This window comes from Opisthocomus hoazin, chromosome 3, assembly GCF_030867145.1.
Source record: "Opisthocomus hoazin isolate bOpiHoa1 chromosome 3, bOpiHoa1.hap1, whole genome shotgun sequence".
Classification (NCBI taxonomy): Eukaryota; Metazoa; Chordata; class Aves; order Opisthocomiformes; family Opisthocomidae; genus Opisthocomus; species Opisthocomus hoazin.
This window is the reverse complement of record NC_134416.1, coordinates 25,082,735-25,103,515: the sequence shown is the minus strand read 5'-3', so window position 1 is coordinate 25,103,515 and position 20,781 is coordinate 25,082,735. Positions and strand designations below refer to the sequence as shown.

Below are 20,781 nucleotides of genomic sequence, written 5' to 3'. Positions count from 1 at the left end.
GTAAGGAACCACAGCATTTCATCCTTTTTGGAAAGCAGAAGTTTCCCCAGGAACTTGACAGACATTGATCAGAGAAACTGTTACAAGACTGCTTTGAAAATACTGTCCATTCTGCACATGTGCACCCGCTGCATATAGACTTGGGTTTGTCAAGTGCAAGGCCACTCGTGTAACCTGGTCCCTTATTTATTGTTCCCCACTCTGTAGTGCACAAGCAGTTACCAGCCCCCAGATTAGTATCCACATGACCCACTGCAAATGTGAAATGCAGCATTTTAATCCACGCTTTGGTGTGGACAAGCTCATTCTAAAACATGTTAAGGAACCATGCTGGTCTAGTTTCAGAAATCTGGTGTGAATCACTTTACCAGTAGTTCTCGCTGTCATTGCTAAAAAACTGGTGCAGTGCTAAAGATGGGGAAAGTGGCTGACAGAATTCATTTGCTCAGACTGATCCACATCTCTGTAGTGTATAGTCTTGCCAAATACCTCTGGTAGTTCTCAGCACGTAGCAACGAGGACTTGTAAGTAAGGCATTCAGCTACAAATGTCACTTGTAAGTAAATGGTAAAGAAACCATTTTAACCTTGTACATAATGTTTATAATATGCAATAATATATTTTAACTACTGTATGTGGACATGTTTACTGCCACTATGTTTTTGTATGTGTTGGGTTTAGAGTTTAACAGAATCTTCCCTAGAGGATTAATTAGATTGCTACGATCTGTTAAGGAGTGTGTACTGAGAAGCCGATACCTGCATCTGCACTCATATGCTCCACCCTTACCCACCCAGTTTTATGCTGATACGTTGGAGCAAACTATGCTACAGGGTCTGGAGTGCTCTGGCACAATGGGACCCACCTTAGGTGCCCAGGTTCCAGCTGTAGATACCTGCGTGACCCATCCAGCTGTCACCAAATCCAAGGGGCACCGTGTGTCTGCTGCCTGGTGTGCCTAGAGGTACAGAAGGGATTCTGCCTGTTCTGTTGATGAAGCAGAGGCTCTCAAAATGGGCTTTTCTCAAGCCTGTGGAGGAAAACATGCTTTCCACAGCAGCCTGCTCATTAAAACATTCCTCTAGACTGTAAGAGACAGGACTTCAAACCCTTCTTAAGGGTACTTGCTCTTGTGTCTCCATTGAGTGATTCTATTTTGATTCCTAGGACAGTTGGGTGAGGTATAAACCTGGGCTTAATGTAAATATTTTATCGAAACGGGAACAATTTTACCAGTGGAGACTGAGTATCCCACAACTGATGTGTGGAGACAGGTCTCCCTCACAAGGGCTGGATCTGAACCAAAGTTCAACTACAAGATTATCCCATCAAATTCCACTCCTGTCTCATGAATTATGTGAAGAGAGAAAGTTGCAGGCTAAAATCATACCAGGAAAGGGGTTCAAGGCCTGAATGTCCCTAGCGCATCCAAACCCAGCACCTCTCTGTCTCTTGTCCACCTCCTTTGGCTATCGTAGAGATACACTCAGCACACAGTCCTGTGAGTTTTAGCTGCAAGCATTTTATTCTCTGTGCGCTGTGTATAGATCCCACATGACGGACAGAAATGTGGGTCCTTCCCTACATGCAGCCTTTAGAGTTTCTTTATTTTTTTTCCTTCTGAAATATTTTTTTTCATTTAGCCACAGAATCTTTCTTTATTAGGTGGTTAATGGCATAAAGAAACATTGCCTAGTTTGACAGGCCTCATTCTGTAGTGTTTTGAGCTGTGTGGGGCTATTTACATTCAAGCAAAGTAGCTGTGATGGCTGACCAGTCTGAATTGGTCATGCTTTTGCATGAATTGTCCTGCAAGCTCTTCATGCTTTCTTAACTTCATTAGCAATAGCACCACATTAAAATCTGTACTTCAGATAGGAATATTTGGTACCTGTCAGAGTTTCTGTGGGACTAGAACCTATAAAAGGTTCAGGAGGTTAGCATTGGGGCTAACATACCCAGAATCCACCTATATTTGCAAAGCAGTGTCTGTTCTGTCTTCATCGCTCCCTCTTCCTTTGTCCTGTGCGCGTTCTCCTTTTGATGCAGAGTTTGTAGTAATTCTCTTATCTTTTTATAAATATGTACTCCAGCAAAGATGTTCTTTCTCCCCTGCTCAAGAGCAGACATCCTGGGAATACAGGGCATTTGTGGTGGTTCAGTTTGTTTCTAGCTGGCTCAGGTAAAGTCTAGGCTGACTTAGGACGGATACACTTTTCCTAAAGAAAAAAAGAGCACAGTTTTGGCAGGCGGCATTAGGAACTGGGACCAGCGCACAGGGCTGGTGAGCAGTCGTGTTCGTTCTTATATTTCTCTGTTGTTTGATGGTGTTTGGGATCCGAAGGATATTAACTGGGATCTTTCAGCTGGTCATGGGCAGATGCTGCAGGTGAAGCACAGGAGTAAAAGTACACAGGAGTTGAGCCCTGGTTCTGTCCCCAACAAACCTCTTACTTAGAGGGTTTGGATGTTGGGATGTGCTGCGTTAAAAGAGAGGACAGTGAGAATTTGGGGCTCACAGAGGAGGACAGGGCTGTCCTGGCAGCACCAGCACTCAGGTCAATGGGACATTCTTGTCTTACGGGTGGAGGTGAGCTGGGATCTGTTGGATGCTGCAGCACCCTGTGCCACAGCAGGGTAGGATCAGTGAGAAGTGCAGGTCTCCAGGAGGTACTGGGGCTTAAGGAGCTGTCTTTCCATTGCCATTTTAGGAGCTCCTGGTCAGGCACTGTCCAAGGAAGGAAAGTTGCTTCCAAGATTAACTGAAAGCTTTTCTAAATACACCTTAAAAGTGTGCGAATTCTTGATACAAGGGAGCTGATACTCGTGCCTTTTGTTGCTTCTTACAGTCTCAGTGAAAGTAGCAGGGTTGAGGAAGATGAATAGGATTTACCCTGATGGTAAGAGTGTTTTAAAACAGCAGCTGGAGCTAGTTGAGGATAATCTCCCTTAACTTTATCTGCCAGGTCTGACAGCTTTATTTCTCTGCTCCAGATGCAGGTGCATCGCGAGCACCTAAGGCATGACAAAGAGCACATCACCCTGCACCCCTTCAGTTGCAGTTGCAGCATCTGCTGCTGGAGGAGTACTGAACCTTGGATGCTGGTTGTGGAGAGCTACAGGCTCTCCAGGTTCACCTCGTTGGTCAAAATCAGGCTATCAAAGGGATGGGGAAGGGCCAGTACAAGTAATGCAAACTTCTGAAGCAGTGGCCTGCCTCATGCCCTGCTTGATTCAAAGGTCTTGAGGAGTGCAAAGTGCTCACATGTGTATTGTTTAAAGTATACATGTTGCTTTTGTTTAATGAAAAATATTGGTTAATGCTGGATCTTCCAAATATTAGGAGTTAAATGGAAGTAAGATTTGGCTACTGTTCAGCAGGGGACAGGAATATCTGCCTTGCCTCCTTTTGACTCTTTGTAGCACTGCTGTGGTTGTTTAAAGAACAAAACTCTCATTTCCTTTCCTTCTTCAAGACAGCAGTCTTGAATCTTAACTAGTCCGGCCTGAAGGGTGGCTTGCTTCTCAACTCTTTTTCCCTATGAAGAGTTAGAGCAGTGCAATGTCTGTAGAAGTTGTGTTTTGAAAGGCTTTGATAGAGATGTGCAAAAGGTGAACAGTCTTCTAGGCTCTAATTTTGGTTCCCACTGCAGATTGGCACTGTGTCCGTCCGTTTGATGCTTTATTATGAAACCCCCAAATCTCAAATTTTAGTTTCTTTCTGCACAGTCAGTTGCTGATATCCCCAAAATAAAGTGCATCCTTTCAGTGAAGCTTTGCTGATTTACGGTGATATCCCCACCAAGAAATCTTAGAGGATTTTTACCACTGAATGTAAACTACAAAGAAAAGAACTTCTTTTTTTTTCCCATGTGTCCTCTCATGAAGTTTTTGGTCAATGAGGTTCAGAGATCAAGTGTCTTTCTTGCATATTTTCTTCTTTCAGCCTATGGATTGTTTAAATGTTGTAAATTAATTCAAACAATTACTAAAAACCGAAGTCTCCAGCTGTCAGAGATGATGTATATTGATTGATATGAAACTGGAAAGGAGTGTCTTATGACTTTTAAAATGTAAAGCTTATGAAATGTTTATATGCTCTTCCATTTCCTATGAATTGAGACAAGATACAAACAAGAAAGTTTGTGCCAAAGTTTGTGACAAGCCCTCTTTCTGGCAAACAAGGAACTTTATGTATAAATAGTGTGCTTTTATATTAAGAAAATAGCTCATGTAACTTAATAGTGTTGCATCTGGGAGAGGGGTTTGATAAACTGTAAATACAGTTATTTTATTTTTTGTACATTTTTAAGAAGGAAAAAAATAAATATTCCTATGTATAAGATAATATTTCTGTTGCTGTGGTGTGCATTGCTACAGACTGGGGATTGACTTCCTACTTCTGAGCCCAGAAAACTTTTGTAAAAGAGGAAAATAGGCCAGTGACTAGTGGCGTACCCCAGGGGTCAATACCAGGTCCATTTGTGTTCAATATCGTCATGAATGACCTGAATGATGGGACACAGTGTGTACCTGCAGCAAGTTTGTGATGACACAAATCTGGGAGGAGTGGCTGATACGCTGGAGGGTTGTGCCGCCATCCAGAGGTGCCTCAACAGGCTGGAGAAACGGGCCCACAGGAAACTCGTGAAGTTCATCAAGGGGATGTGCAAGGTCCCGTACCTGGGGAGGAACAGCCCTGTGCACTGGTATGTGCTGAGGGCTGTGTGGCTGGACAGAAGCTTGGCAGAAAAGGACCTGGGAGTCCTGGAGGACACCAGGTTGAACCAATGTGCGCTGGCAGCATAGAAGGTGGCTGATGGTATCCTGGGCTGCGTTAGGCAAAGCAATGCCAGCAGGCTGAGGGAGGTGACCTTTATTCAGTGCTGGTGAGGCCACACCTGGAGTCCTATGCCCAGTTTTGAGCTCAGCAGTGTGAGAGAGATGTGGACATACTGGAAAGAGTCCAACAAAGGGCCACTAACCTAGTGAAGGGACAGGAGCACCTCCTGTGAGTACAGGCTGAGAGAGTTGGGACTGTTCAGCCTGGGGAAGAGAAGGCTCTGGGGGGGATCTTGTCAACATACTTAAACACCTAAAGGGAGGGTGTAAAGAGGTCAGAGCTCTTTTCGGTGGTGCCCAGTGCCAGGACCAGAGGCAACGGGCACACACTGAAACACAGGCAGTTCCCTCTGAACATCAGGAAACGCTTTTTTTACTGTGAGGGTGACCAAGCACTGGCACAGGTTGCCCAGAGAGGTTGTGGACTCTCCATTCTTGGAGATATTTAAAAGCTGCTTGGCCATGGTCCTGGGCAACCAGCTCTCGGCGGCCCTGCCTGAGCAAGGGGGTTGGACCAGATGACGTCCAGCGGTCCCTTCCAACTTCAGCGATTCTGTGACACGTTGAAGTGTCCTGGGAACCTCTCTGGAAGCGTTGGCACTAACATCTTGGTGAGTCCAGGGCACCTGGGATGAGGTCCTTACCTGCAACTGCTCCTGCTGTGCCCTACATGCCCAAAGCACTGAAGCATACCTGGCCATGCATCTTGCAGTAAAATATTTTCATCAACCATTTTATTCTTCACCAGCTGACTTTGTATTTTCCAGAAAGAATCTAGGAGGTGAGAACATCTAAGTAAGCGGGAGATTTCTTGGGAAAGCATTTGCCTTGGCAAAGGGAGACTGCCTGAGCAGTGATGGGGCAGCCCTGTCTTACTATGGGTTGGAGAAAGTTCAGTGCTCCTGCTCAGGGCAAGTCCTGAGCGGTACAAGCTGGCATGCGAGAGCCAGCCCCCGAGATGTCCTCTCTTGTGTCAGGCAGAGACCATGCCCGGGCAATGAGGAAAGAAGTTAATTCACCTGAAATGTGTTTGCTTCAAGAGCCCAGCTTCCTCCAGCCCTGCTTCAGCCAAGCAAAACTCATCCAGTCGTGTCCAGCTCTAACAGTCTTTTCACAGTCACCAAAGGTTGTAAAAAAAGGCTTTCTCTGTGTGCTTGGCATTTTCTAATAATTTTGAAAAGTATTTGTCAGCTGTTTGTTCGTGATACAGCAGGAGAGCTAGGCAGTAAGTGCTTCATAGCTTGGCAACTATGACCAACTAAGAGAGAGCAGGAGAGGTCTTCCCAGATGTGCTGGAAACCAGAGAGACCCATTCCCCTCCCACCACATGCTCTTTGCCCTCACGACTGTCTCCAGCGCAGCCCGTGTTCCCCCACCAGCTTTCCTGCAGCTGGCACTTGAGCTACAGCAGAAACCAAAACCCTTATGTATGTAACGCCGTGAATATACTTATATATGTATATATGATGGCAGCTGTGGGACTGGCTGCAGTTTGCTGGTGCTGGTAGCCCCCGTGGATGAGCTCACCGCCCAGGGTGCTGCCCCTGTCACTGTGGATCCTCAGTCTGGCGGGTTTTGGGGAGTTTCTTGGGAGCCTTGCCAGGCCCAAGGGATGTTATCTGGATAAGCAACGTGGAGTGAGCCAGGAGCAGCTCCCGCGAGGCTCTTCAATGTAGTCACGTTTCCTGGGCACCGCGTGCGATAAGCGTTTAATCATGTTTTATAGGAAGTCATTTTACTGAGTGGCTCTTAAAATGCGAATGCTTTAACAGCGGAGTGGTTGGAAGTGCTCCATCTGCAAGGCGGTGAAAGAGCGAGGAGAAGCGTGTCGGCTGGTGGGAATGGCTGCGCCCACAGCCTGCTCCTGTTTCTGGCGTGGCTGAACGAGGGCTTAGCACGGTGAGTCACGAGGTCTTTAAGAAAAACTGACCCTCTCGTAGAAGAGGGGAGCAAAACACCCCTCCTCTAGCTCTTGGTGGAGTCTTCAGAGGCCTCAACGGGGCAGCAAATCTGTGTTTTGCAACACCGTCCCAAGCTCTCGGCTCGATTTGTGTTCCCGAATGCAGAGATTGACTCCAGAGCATGCTCTTTCCCAGATGGGCCCCAGTCCAGGGCTGACAAGCCGATAAGCTGCAGGGTCTCGGGTGCCCTCGTCCCCGAGATGGTGGCAGGGATGGTCCCAGGCTGCCAGGCTGCACCATGTGCTCGCGTGCCAGGTGGTGGCCATCACCTGAAGGCTGGCTCTGCGCTGGGGGCCCGTCTACATCCCTGCCTTGGGCTGTGCACAGCAAGATGCATGGGCCAGCAAAGGTGGCAAGCAGAGGATTTTAGTATCCGTATGCAAAGAAACACCTCCTTACACCCCTGCCTTTTTTACGCCCTTAATGCTAAATCATGTTATGGCCCTAATGGGAGGGTGAGGAGAACATGTATCACAGGGAGTCTGGCATACTGGAAGGTCACACAACAAAGCTGGTTTGAAGGTGCACTGAGCGCACAGGGTACCTGGACGATGTAACTGGTGTTCCATCCAGGCTCCAGCCTGTTTCAAGCCCAGTTCCACAAATAGGCTGGGTTTTTTTTTTATCTCTAGAGGAAATAGGCATTAGTTTCAGTTACCTTCCAGTGGGATTTCAACTACTTTTACCACCCTGGTGCTAATCCCAGTTCCAAATTTAACCTAGGTAAATGTTCGAGGAGCTTAAGGGGCTTAAAGAGCACGCACAGGGGTGCAAGCCAGCCCCTTCCAAAGCCTGGCTGAGGCTGGCAGGAGCCCCTGCTCTGACAGGCTCTGCTGCCTCCCCATGAGCCGCATCTCAGAACAACTAACCCCAGCTACCACCCCGCCAGCCCCAGCTCCCTCCCCACATCCAGCCCCTGATGTTGTGCTGGTCATTTGGGGACAGAAAAATGCCCTTAACCTGGAGAGGGGTTTATCTATGGCGGGGAAAGCTCTCATCAGGCAGCTAAGCTGGCCTTTCCAGCTCTGGAGGACCAGAGCTCTCAGCCTTGTGCTGTCCTTCCTCTGCTTTTATGAACCACTCCGTGATACCTCACCCCATGCCTGGCTACCAGCTTTAGCCACTGGAGGAAAAACTGTTCTAGCAGCAGAGAGCCCGGCCAGCTGCAACGTGCCGGCACAGCGCTGTGCACAGCTTAAGCCCTCGCTGAGCCCGCCAAATTGGCTTGCCCGGCTGCTGCCCCTTTGCCGCCGGCGGTGAGCGGGCCGGGGGCTGTGAGGACGGCAGGCAAAGGCTTCTGCGGAGTTTGCTCACCAGCCCATGGGGCTCCGTGAGGCTTTGGGGCTCCGGTGTGAAGAGAGTAACAGCGCATGGCACACCATAGCTAGCTGCAGCGGAATATTTATTAGTAGGAAAGAACATTTAGTGGGTTTCGGTAGGACAGTTTGTTTGATGTCGGTATCCACCACACATTGGTTTTCATCGAGATTGTTCGAGGTTACATTTTTATATAAGAAAACAAAACAATTCATATTTAGGTGCAATCAGTAATTCCAGTATGAAAAAGCACCATGTCACAAAACAGTTTACAATACAAAAGTCTTCAAATTCTAACATTTAAAAACAATATTTGTTCAACAGTAATAACAGTACAGTAAAAAATTTCTTATTTCCCTTCAAATAATACTGCTTATATATTTTGGCACTGAAAATGAAACTATCACAAACGCGCCTTTTTAACCACACAATGCTGTTTTGTGAGTGTCTATATAACAAGGAAAAACATGCTTTTGAAGTCAGTCATTTTGCCAGGTGCAGTTTGAACTGCTTTCTCCATTAAAAAGAAAAAAAAAAGAAAAAATAAAAAAATCTCCTAAGCTGCAGCATGTCTTGTCTTTTGGCCCAGGACACGACCTGGAGAAGCATCTTTCTCAGACTCAATGCACTAAGTCAGACCTGCCTGAAAGGCTGGATCTGAGCCCCTCTTCCCTCTCCGAACCCGACAAGAGATGTAGATCTCCCAGATGGTCCCATCTTTTAGGGACTGACCCCAACTTCTTGCAATATTAAGCACCCCAATAAGAATATGACCCCAAAATTGCCACTCAGGCTCTTCTTTTCCTTAATTGCTTAATTCGTCATAATTTTAGTTAATTCATTTTAAAGTCACTTGCACAAATGGTCTTAAAATGTAAACCCATCTGTTTTGTCCTGGCATAACCAGAAGTCTCAAGGAAAACCGAGCGCGCACACGGGTGAGCGAAGGGATCAGGAAGCCTGGTGCTGGGGTGCTGCATGGGGGAACCCCGGCTGGGCTGCTCCCGGGGCCGGGACTGGCGCACAGCGCGCGACGGGGAAGCTGGAGGCTGAGAGGGGGAAGGACAGAAAACTAGATTTTTCAGGAAGAATTAAGCTTCCGCTCAAAACTGACCCCTATTAAAATGAGAACGCAGGTACTATGTATGCTCTGGGTGAAACACCGACGCCTGTGTGCAGCTACGACAGCCCTTGAAAAAGGCTGATTCTAGTGAACATGCAGTCCTTGGTGCTATCTCTAAAAGCTGAACAATAACAAAAAAAATTATTTTAAATAGTTTTTACATCTTACATCAAAGATGCCACTACGAGAACACAATAATATCACACATTAATTAGTACAGTTTTAAAAATGCAAACCAACGCTGGTAAGACTCCCATACATTCAGCATATCATATGTACAGAAGAGAACAGCTTCTCGAGAGGAGAGGACAGTCATGAGAGATAATATTCTGTTTTTTTTCTGAGTGCATTGCATATTACAAATACATTATCAGCATAAGAAAACTTTACTCCAACACTAAGAGTTCAAGAAAGGTCCTAAGTGGAAGTTAATAGCAGGGGGAACAGTGTGCGTGCTGGGGGGCACAAACCACATATGCAACCTTCCGCCAAATTCTCCATCTCCTCTGGTGGGCTGATCACCTACTTCCATTTTACTGGGTAGGTTCAACGCGTTGCTCTACGGCTCCATGTCACCGAAGCAGGCAACAGCACCGGGACAAAACCCGAGAGCTGCCCTCAGGCTTCCCGAAGGCAACGCACCTCTGGATGTCCTTCCATGGGCTTTGCCTGGCTGAGAACTGGCTGAAGACTCAGAATATCACCAGATGAGCTTACAACAGAACCAGGAGGAAAAATTAACACATCACTATAGCTATAGGCAACTACACGCAGGACACTAGCAGTTCTAGACAGCCATAAGAAAACTATGCAGACCAAATTAATTTAATTCATAGTTGTCCATCTCCTTTCTGAGTTGTAAAAGTCTCCCTTAGGATATGTAGGTTGGCTGACAAAGCATTCATCTAGAGAGGTATCTAATTTTGCCAAGACACAGGATATGCTGAACTCCATGCTGCTGCAGTTAGTCTGCCTGTGGTAGCTTAATAAAGTTGATCTGGTATCTCTACTCTACACTGCAACTGGAGAAACGGCCTGAGGGAACAGAGATGAGCAAGTTCTCACTGTGGAACGGTCATGGACTTAAACGGGAACTGGACGCTTGGATCCATTTGGCTTTTGACCATGGTTTATCTCAATTTACCAGTTTCTACAGCATCAAAAACATCTGCCCAAATTTATACAAACAACAAACAATTGTGTCACTATTTACTTTTGCATCCATCACTTCATTCACTCAGCAATATTTAAAACTCAGCAGGTATCAAGTGCTTCTGTCAGAAGAGGCCAATATTGGTCACCTCAGAGCGAAACAGAACTGAATATACAAATATTAACTACAAGACCGCTCAGAAGGAATTGAAGTGAGCAAGTGGAAGAGATGAGCATATTGAAACACGGCTCAATCTGTGTCCTTGCAGCAAATCTGCAGGCAAAAATAATCCCTAACGTAATTAAGCACTTCATTTTCACTAGGCACAGTGAGCCCACCTCGCTAGTAATTGCTCAGGCAGCTCTGCTGTTGGGATCACTGGAATTTTTGCTAGTGTATGAACTAAACGACCGGCAGGGCTGAATCTAAGAGGATCCAAAATAAATAAATAAATCACAAACACAACTAAAACACAAATAAGGAAATTAAACACAAAATACCAAAGAAACATGATCTTGTAGAACATTCATATGACTAACACGGAGCACAATGTCTTTAGTAAGCTTCCTTCGATCCTTATCAGATTGAAATTCTGCTTTTGTTTTTTCTTTTTCTCCCAGATACTGACAAAAACTATTTGGTTGCCCTGGAAATGGAATGAGCTAATAATGACAGGAAATAAAAAAGTGCTGGTGGCAAGGAACTATGAGTTCTCCCCCAATCAACTGCATAGGACCCACTAATCTTCCCTTTGAGCGCAGCCAATTAACAGCACAAATGAAGCTTAGAATCTAAGCGGATTTTCTCAGGTGGGTTTACGAATCACCATCATCCCATTCGGTGGGGGAACGTGAGGCCAGCCCCGAATACTGCTGAAACCCCTGTCCTCAGGGAGGAGAAAACCAGAGGTCACACCCTGGACACGTGTTTTTAACAGATGGCAAGAAGAGTTTCCGCCTGACGTTGCTGTGCCAAAGTTATCTCTTGGTCCACAGCATCTGGGTGCTTCAGGCAGCATCAGGGCACTGCACACTGAGTGGTGAAGCATAGGAAGACACTGCTCCTCCCTGGGAGAAATCAGCTCTCTGTGGAACAAACCGTGGGAGCAAGGAGCGAGCACTGGTCAGGTTCAGTCCGTAGTGCATCAACAAACACATGCACAATAATGAAAACCACATTGTTCCAGAGGTTCAGTCTGTTCTTGAAATGTTTAATACTGCTGTTACTTAATAATAGGAAATAAATAGTGTGGTTGGCAAGGTACACAGAGGAGGGCCAAAGGCTGGGAACCAAATCAGAAGCTAAGGGCATCAAGCCTAGCTCCTCCAGATGTCAAGGCCTGGTGCTTGTTATTCATTTACACAGAGGGTAGAGATGGCAACCGGGAGGTGGTTGCAAAGCCTCAGAGAGCTGGGCACCCTGAGCACCTGCCCTGGGAAGGTGAGAACAGCTTTCGTATCAGGTCGGGGCAAGAAGGGAAGATCGAAGACATGTCTCAGCTGCACAGTAAGTAAACAGTATGGAGAGGGTGGCCATCGTGTGCCTCAAGAGATGGGCTGGTGCGGAGGAGCTGTTCTGTGCTGACTACTGCTAAGAGGGTTTCACCTTGTGAATTCAGACCCTGATCTAAAGGCAGTGATGTCCCTGACAGTTTTTCGTTTCTGTGATCTTTTCACATTGTTCACTACAACCCAAGCTCTTTTTTGCCTTGTTTATTGTGCATAAGTCAGCATTTTACACGTGATAGCTTAATCCCAACTATACATATTAAAATAACATGACCCATGGGAGCAATGAGAAAATAAAATCTGTACATTGCAAGAAGCCCCTGACATCTGACCTTTCCAGCTGTTACTTGTTAGGAGTTGGAGAGTGTATCTGAAAAGCTTTATATCTTATCCTGTGAAAATCCACCCCCTCTGAAACAGCTTCTCAGTATGGATGGTTTGGAAGCAACAGCAGCAGAAGCCAGGCTGGAATAAGGGGTGCTGCTAACTGAGACACCCATGGTAGACAGGGATGATTTCTGCAAGGGGTGAGGAGATTGACTTTGCATCTGGCCGATTGTTGCACTGTTCTGAATGCCAGAGGCACCTAACAGCTTCTACAGCCCCTCAACGATGGTCCCGATTTCTGGTGTCACTGGTTTCCTTGCCAATTTACAAACCCTGCTGCTTTTTCCCCTCTATGTGTTTAGAACACAATTGTTCTTCTCACCTTGGCCCGCCTGCAAAATGGCACCTGGGCTTTGAGAATCAAACGGAGCTTTCTCTTCTCGTCTACCACGACCAGGAAGAAGTTCCTGCAGGCAACGTTTTGCCCTCAGCTACACTGAGTAAATGCCTTATGCTCCTCCTGGGAGCTGTTTGTTTGACTCCTAACTGGGGCACGAGCAGCTCTGTTGCTTATATGTAGGAAAGAGCAGAGTTATTCTACTCCTGAAGACGCATGCTCATGCTGAAGGTATTTAAAAGCGTATTTTGTCAGCGCCTCTGAGTGAATACCCAGCAGACAGAGCTGCTCAGCTAGCAGGAGCCATTTCTGGTCTAGCCCTATCTGAGAGCACATCACATCACGAGTCTGACGTACCACTGCTTTGTATCTTATCTGCCTGCTGCACGGTCAGTGGAAAACTCCGCACACAGCTCTGAGCGTTGCTCGACTGTCTGACGCTTGCCAAGTTTCTCTGCATTTCTAAGCACAAGTTCTGCCCGTGATACCAAGGAAACCGCCTTCCCCCACTTTAAGACTCCTACGTGAGATCCCACTCAGTGAGACACAGAGCAAAGAGTGCTTGTGCAAAGGGAGGGTAAAGTATCCTTCTCCACTGGTCTCGCACCAGTTACCTGACACCTAACTCCCGAGCCCAAGGACCACCTCACCGCAGGAAACCGAGCAACCAAGGGGAGAAAGACAAAAGGAGGAGCTGGTGTGGTGGGGGTTCAGGAGAGGTCTTGGCCAGCCTTCCCTGCCGCCTGTTTTGCTTGGTGCTCGTATGCGAGGCTTCAAAAGGAAACTCTTCTGAAGGATGCCTCCTTAATCCTGACCACGCTATATTGCTATCACGTTGCATCTTCACCAGTGTTGCTAAAAAAAAAAGAAAGAGTTTTAAAAGCAGGGAGACAACTGAGCTCAGGGCATTTGTTCTGAGGCAGGGGATTCCCTCCCCACCGCCACGTGTCCCCAGGGACCTGCCAGTTGTCACCGTGTTCCCCGGTTCACATGTGCTGAGAAATGTACGGCCACGGCCATGTTCTCACTCGGCTTAGTCTGCGGATTAGGGCTCAGCAACAAGTTACCACAGTTCACCAAGTTTCCATGAGTCAGCTGAGCTGAGGTTTCTGCCCATGTGTCTGCTTCCAGCACACTGCAAATGCGACTTAGCCTGGTCTGCAGTGAAAGAAAATTTAGCTAAGCAGCATTATTGCACGTTTGCCATCAGTGAAGAGAGAACACGCTGAGAAGTCCAAGGGGCTCAGTCCCCAGCCGCAGCTATTAAACTGTGGGGACTTGGCCATGTGTGAACACTTCTTGTGCTGGTGTGCAACATTTCTGCACATAGACCTCATCCAGCCACGGAAGTTACACACTTCTGGCTAACTGTATTAAGCAGCAGTGTCTAGAGAATGTGGAGGTCATACTTTAAAACAGAGAACAAAAAAGAACAAAATTCCCCAACGATAAGGTAAAAATCCTGTAAGCTCCTGAGAACAGCAAGAGGAACTGCACAGCTCCATGTACCTTAGAAGCATCCACTGCTGTGAACTCAGAGGCTTTCAGATAATGGTGAAACATAAATCTGTCTTCAGTCCCTCTCAAACCACAAGTGCTCAGGAAAACACGTGCATGCTGGTTTTGCAAGGATTGTGTTCCCATTTCCCTTCCCAAAGCACCCTAAGACAAAGACAGGCTGCTGCAGATCGCACAAGCCATCGTCCTCACTTCATAGTTTCTGGCCCAGAATTTGGCAAGCTGACTGGGAATGCCGGATAAAGAGGAGTGGCATTTTCCATGGATTCAGTCTACGTGTGGGATGTATATTAATTCATATGGACAACAGGAGAGTGAAAATTATGTCTTTGACATGCAGCTAATTGCGAATAAATCCACAAAACTGAAAGATGATGTCAAATAGTACGTGCTGTCTGCCATCCTTCCTGTATGGAAATATTGCTAATTAATCGCTCGAATGACTTGCTGTGCTATTTCATACAGGAGAGGTCATTTTGTCTCAAAAGGTTTATGAAGGCTGTTATGATTGCAAATGCTAATGGCAGCAAAGCACAAAATTCCAATCCACGGTGCAGCGCACCACTGCTGTCTTGCTGATCTGAGGTCTGCGGATGCTCCTATTGCAGCTCCAGCTATGCATCACTTTTAAAGTACATGTAGAGGTAGAGAAAGAAAAAGATAGTTAATAATTTAAAACAATACCAATCATCAGCGGTAGTCAGGTAAAAGAATAACCTTAGTTCACTCTGTAAATGTTTATACAGTCGTCTTATCTCCAGCTACGTCCTCTGCAGCTGTAGGCTAATTCTTATTCTTCTAGATTTTGTAAACTGTGGGAAGAATTACATCCCTGCTGGCCTGGAGTCATATCATATGCTGTGTTCTCAAACACATGTTGTCCAGCGTTAACATGTGAAGCAAGCCTGGCCCCAAAGCCCCCAGACTACTGAGCAAAACCAGAGCAATTAGGTTCTGGGCCAGAAATATCTTATAAAACTTTTTAGTTTGGAGTTTGGAGAGATGGAATGCGGTCACTTCAATAAAAAGTAATGTTTTATAAGTTTCAGTCACGTGCAACTACTTTCACAACTTTAAGCAGAAGATGGAACTGTAGAAGCTATCCAAGTCCACCTCCAGTAACTGCCAGCTTCTGTAGGTCTGGGCTGCTGTGGATCAGGGTGGCTGCACTGAGCCGGTAGGTTGGAAGCTCCGTGAGGTTCCTCTAGCATCACCTCGTCCTGCCCACGCAGGGGTGGTGACGGAGCACCCCGGGGGCGGCTGGGATGGCAGGACTGGTTGTCCCGCCCCGGCAGTGGGGAAGCCGATCAGCTCATGTCCACTGGCCTTCCCGCAGCAATCCCCAGCGGTCTGGCCAGGCTTGTCCTGCTGAAAAACAGCCCTCAAAGCACTCGAGAGGGAACATAGCCTTGAACAGACATGAGGTGATAGAGGCAGGAGAGAGGGCCAGAGCCTCTCCAGGTAAAGCCGAAAGTTACCTTGAAGAAAGTCAGCACAGGCTCTCCTTTGAAGGGTCAGATTTGTGCACGAGATGTCTAATGCAGATGAGGGAGAAAGGGATGGGGAACAATTCCATCAACCGGAAGAACTGGTGCAAAGTTTGCCAGTGATGCCAGTAACAGCTAGAAGTGCTAGGTATTAAAATCTGTTTGTGTCTGTGGTTGGGCCTCTTTTGCTTTCTCATTTTTTCCACACACATCTCCTCTCAGCATTTTGGATGGGAATATATCATCAACTGGATTTCTGTGATCATTTGAGACAAAGGTGCGTTCCTGAAGACATTTATCGAGTGTAATTAATCACTCATAATAATTTTAGTACAACTGATAAGCAGTGTTTTTCTCATTTTATTTTAATTTTATTTCACTATGCTCTGCACTTCCCACCTGGCAAAGCAAATGATATGGAAAATTAAGTCTAGGTTTTTTTCTCTCAGTTATTGTACATGCTAGCTAGTGTTCAACAAAAGATTATTAATACATTTTCATGACTTCTAATTAGTATTTAGCTAATCATCATCTGCAAAGCAGACTTATTTTACTTAGTTTATTTTAAATTAAGGCTACTGGGGATTAGCATCTACAAGGTCACTTGACAAAACGCCAACCTTGCCTGTCAGACAAAGGTTACTCTAACGACCTTACATATTCCCAACGCTGTGCACTGCCTACACGGGTACCTCTTCAACAGGATCACGGAGCAGACTTTAGCTAATGACAGATTAATGCCAATTTAGTCAGCATAATGCCTCCTGTCGCTAAAGCTTTTCCATTGCAGCAGAGCTTGTAAAGTCCCCAAGAATCCCATGTATGTGTACTAGCTTTGCATACAGCAGCTTTGACAGAAGGATACAATTTTGCAGCAGCAAATTTCAGAACTCCTGCATCTAGGCGAAAAGATAAACATTCAACATTTCTCTCAAGAGCTGATCTTTTTTTTGTTTTAATTTTTATATATATATAAATATACCATAAAGCGTACCATTTCCTCATTTCAGTACAGATTTTTCAAAATTTACGAAAATAAATGAAATATAAATGCTACAATTTTATGTTTAAACCAAGTTTTGATGACAGCCTTCCCCTAAGGGCAGGCCCAGAAACTCTGTTATCTACGTGGAGAGAGACAAAAACACCCCCAAATATTTCATGCTATGCACAAGCATTCAGAACAGCAGATGTGCCTCAGCTGGAGCTGCTTGCAGGTGTCCGTGAGTTCCTCACGTGAATGCCCACTCTCCTTAGTAGAAACGGCTTCATTACTAACCTGAAAATTTCACATTCAACTTGTATCTCCCTTAAATTCGTTGTCAAGACCCAGTTTTCCATATCTGTGTCTGCCTTTGCTGATCCCAAATGGCAAGAGGTATCATCAGTTGTGGATTTGGGGATCAGGATTGCAAATTGCTGAATTTTCAGATAAAAAATGTCAACCTTTGTTTTTTCCTTCTCCTTCACAACTCGGAAAATGTTCACAGCTTTGAAACAATGAGGCGTAGGAGCAGGGGTGCGGACGATACACCCCGCACGTGTTTTGCACTTTTATACTTCTTCCTGATCCTGTCTTTGACCTTAACTGGTGCCTCCTGGACAGGAGAGGAGGTTCCAGGTGAATCCCACCCCACCCATCACAAGCCCTTTGGTTCAACCTCTATTACACTTTCAGGTCCTGTGGGTGAATGCTCAGCTACTAAAGCAGCAATCTGCAATCTGTCAGTGTGTCTTGCTGCCAAGGGTTTTGTTGTTGGTTTCCTCCTTCTCAACACCTACTTTCCAAAACAGACAGGTTAAAACAAAAAAACAAAATGAAGTCTTTAAAATAATGATAACACCACAATATCTGTTTAAAACAGTACTGCCCGTGCTCTGGACAAATTGTTAAGAGCAATTCAGCATTCTTATAATTAATCCACAACAAAAGAAGCTACAAGGTGCCACAAATGAAGGCATAATTGGCCATACAGAGGCAACACTACCATGAATGTTGTTTGGCAAGGAAAAAAAAAAAAAAGCAGATACATAATTCATCCAAAGAACGGGTTCAGAACTGCCCGGCACTGCTAGGATCACACTGCAGGAGACGGACTATGGATGGGTCGCTCTTGGCGCCTCGGATGAACTCTTCCAGAGAGAGCTTTCCTGGAAAAGAAACACATTTGCTTAGCACATGTGGTGGGTCACAGCACACCTGCCAAGCCTCTGGACAAGCATGGTGGAAGGAAGCTCGGGGAGCACAAGGAAAATCCCTGGGAAAGCAACCCTGCAAGGCAAAGCCCTGCCTGCCTGCACCCCGCTGGCTGTGGATGCTGGTGGCTTTGCCTGGACAGCCAAAGGAGGAGTGGTGGGTTTGAGGGGTCACCCCGTGTGGGCAAAACACCTCAGCCACCCAGGACAGGGACAGAGGCAGCTGCCACGGTGTCTGTAGGGTGCCTACCATCACGGTTGGTGTCCATCTGGCGGAAGATCTTCTCTGTCCTCTTCTCTGGTGTCGACTCGTCTTCCGGCATCTTCATTACAGAAGAAACCATCTTATAGATTGCCTGTGCGGTATGACAGGAGCAAAGAGCTGGTAAGGAACACATTATCTTAATGCAGAGGTATGATTATTTCCTGGTGACAGAAATAGGCAGAAAATATCCTGAGAACTTTGACTGGGACCTACTCGAGATGCTGAAGGGAGTCGGCTGGCACCAGTACATGCAGCTGCACTCTTCAGTGCGACCCTCATTTATGAAATACTGTGTTTCCTTATTTAGTCACAGCCGAACACAAACTGGGTTTGGACCGAGGTTACATTTTTCTGTATTAAAACAATCTTCAGATGAATTTATCTCTTGTACAGCACGTTAGGCACTGGCAGCTCCCAGTGCCTGGGAGAATGGTAAGACCTCTGAGGTCTTGTCCCATGTTGTGGTGTGTCTCCATACGTTGGCCAGCCAGGCTCCGTCCTCACCAGCCCCCTTCCCTCACCCTGCCTTTCATTCCCGCCCACCTCCTTTCTCTCCTGCCGTGGTCAGCATCCTGCCTGCGAGGAGGGCACCAACTCACTCCCTGGGTTTGCCACGTCTCACAGATCATGAAGACCTGACCAGCAAGGAGGTGGCTTTTCCCTTGGGGGTTGGTGTGCGTACACAGCTCAAAACCCCATTTACAATTCTTTCCACAGAGAGCAGATGTTCTGGTCCAGCACGGCACTGGTGCCACCCATAGCTATTCTCTGCGCAGACAAATCCATTAGTCACGTATGGTGCTAGCTGCCCCTTAAAGAGATGTAATGTTAATTTTAAAAAGATGATGAGTGGTTGTTTCTGAACTGGTTATCCAAACGTTGCCTGCGAATGAGAGCATGCAGTATCAGTAAACAAGTGTTTTTTGTGTTAGATATCTTTATGGTGCCACACAGCTGGGAGAACAGCAGCAGCCAGGAGGCTGCCGGGTGGTGGCCTCGGGGGACCCTCCCGGCCATTTGGAGAGGCAGCACATCGCAGCGCAAGGAAGCATTGCCCTGGTCTGACCAGCTCCTTCTGTGTCCCATGGCAATTTGTTGGCCTCTGGCTGGTGGGTGCTGGGATGCACTGGGCTGTACTGGGCAGTCACTTTGCCCTGCAGCCTTGGTCTGCAGGTGTGGATTGCTTTCTTCCACAGATTCACATTCTTGTTTTCCCCCCAAAACGGTGCCTGCAGCAGTCAATTGATAACTTAGTGCAGATGTGATTGCTTTAGCTGCTTGTTCTCCACCTACTCGTGCTTTGGGAGAGTGGGTCCTTGGCGCAAGCCAAAGGTCGCTCACTGGATCTCCCCTCTCGTCTTTTCCCATTCATGCAAGCACTCTGCCCAGCATGCTCCCATCATCTGGCCAAGGGTCCCCAAGGGACAGCTCCAGCAGTGTGTCAGCACAGGTTCACCAGCTGGAGGATGCCGCTAAGTGGCACAGACATTTTACACTCAGACGAGGGAGCACCAGCTTCCTCAGCCATCTTGCTGACTTCTCCTTTGTCAGCAGCTCACCTTTCACGTCTTCTGGACTTTGAATAACTTAAAGACTTACACCCTGAGAAAGGCATTTGCCTGTTTAATTAATTATCCATCTCGTGTGCTCTGTGCAGTCAAACATCTGCTCCCTCAGTTATGTCACCAACACTGTGGCTGCGGATTTCCTGGTCTGCCCTCCGGTAAGTCTGTAATGCTGGCTATGGGCCTGAGCAGGGAAGCAGAGCCGAACATTTCAGCTTGAACAGCTGCTGGCTGAATGGAAAAGTGGTGGGCACCCTTTTAATCATCATCATCATTGCCGTGATTGCACTGTGGGAAAGCCTGAAGGCTCCCAAGGGAATTTGGGTGCCCGAGTATCAGGCAGAGCCTCAGTACAGGCAGGGATGCTGTCCACACAACCGTGATCATCTGATAGCTGGGAGAACAGCAGAAGGGATGAAAATGCAAGCACATGAACATAGGGGTGAGGGAGCTGGGTGAAGGAGGCAATAGGGGAAGAAAAAAAAGAGGAGAGGGCGACCAGTAGGAATTTACACCTTCCTCATCCTCATCAGCATGCAAGACTTGCAGGGGTCAGAGCAGAGATGAGGCTTATAAATCTGCCAATGTTTAAGCATCTTAAGCTGTCTGGCTTTTGTCTGGGGTAGGAAGAGAGGTGGAGGGGTCATTCCCTCACTCTGGGTGAGAGGACGGCAAAGCAGAGAATCTGTATTGACAGTGTGGGAGGAATGCCCCGGACCGGGAGTGCAGGCGTGTTTACTCTGATCAAAGTAACCATAGTAAGAACATGCAGATTTTTAGAACAAAAAAAAAAGCACTTCAAGATGACTTCATCCTACAGAGTCCTTTTCACAGAGGCGTGTGAAGGGAATAACAGATGAGATATTCTAGGAAAGCCAGATGGGAATAACATAGTAAGCGTTCCTTTCATGCTGAAAATGGTTATTCTGGACAAATTCTTATGCCCTTACTCAGAAGTTCAGCGGGAAGTTTCCCAAAGCAAAAGCCAGCTAAAGCCGATTAAGAATCTTGAGACTTGCCCCATATTAATTCAGCGCAGCTACACCGAGCTCATTATAGCGTGTTTGAAAGAGCAAGCTTTCAAAGGAAGCTGGTTTCAAGCGATAATTACATGGAGCTGGG

General features: G+C 46.7%; 1 protein-coding gene across 1 annotated transcript in view; it reads right to left on the bottom strand.

The window, feature by feature from the left end:
* Positions 1 to 8,188: 8,188 nt before the first annotated feature.
* The window catches only part of NCALD (neurocalcin delta), a 64,297-nt gene continuing 51,704 nt past the window's right edge, over positions 8,189 to 20,781 (bottom strand). Inside the window, exons 3-4 of the mRNA XM_075415770.1 lie at positions 18,080 to 18,185; positions 8,189 to 17,784 (exon numbers count right to left, since the gene is read on the bottom strand). Coding sequence (XP_075271885.1) covers positions 17,687 to 17,784; positions 18,080 to 18,185 — 204 coding nt within the window. The 3' untranslated portion in view covers positions 8,189 to 17,686. The remainder of the gene's footprint in view (positions 17,785 to 18,079; positions 18,186 to 20,781) is intronic.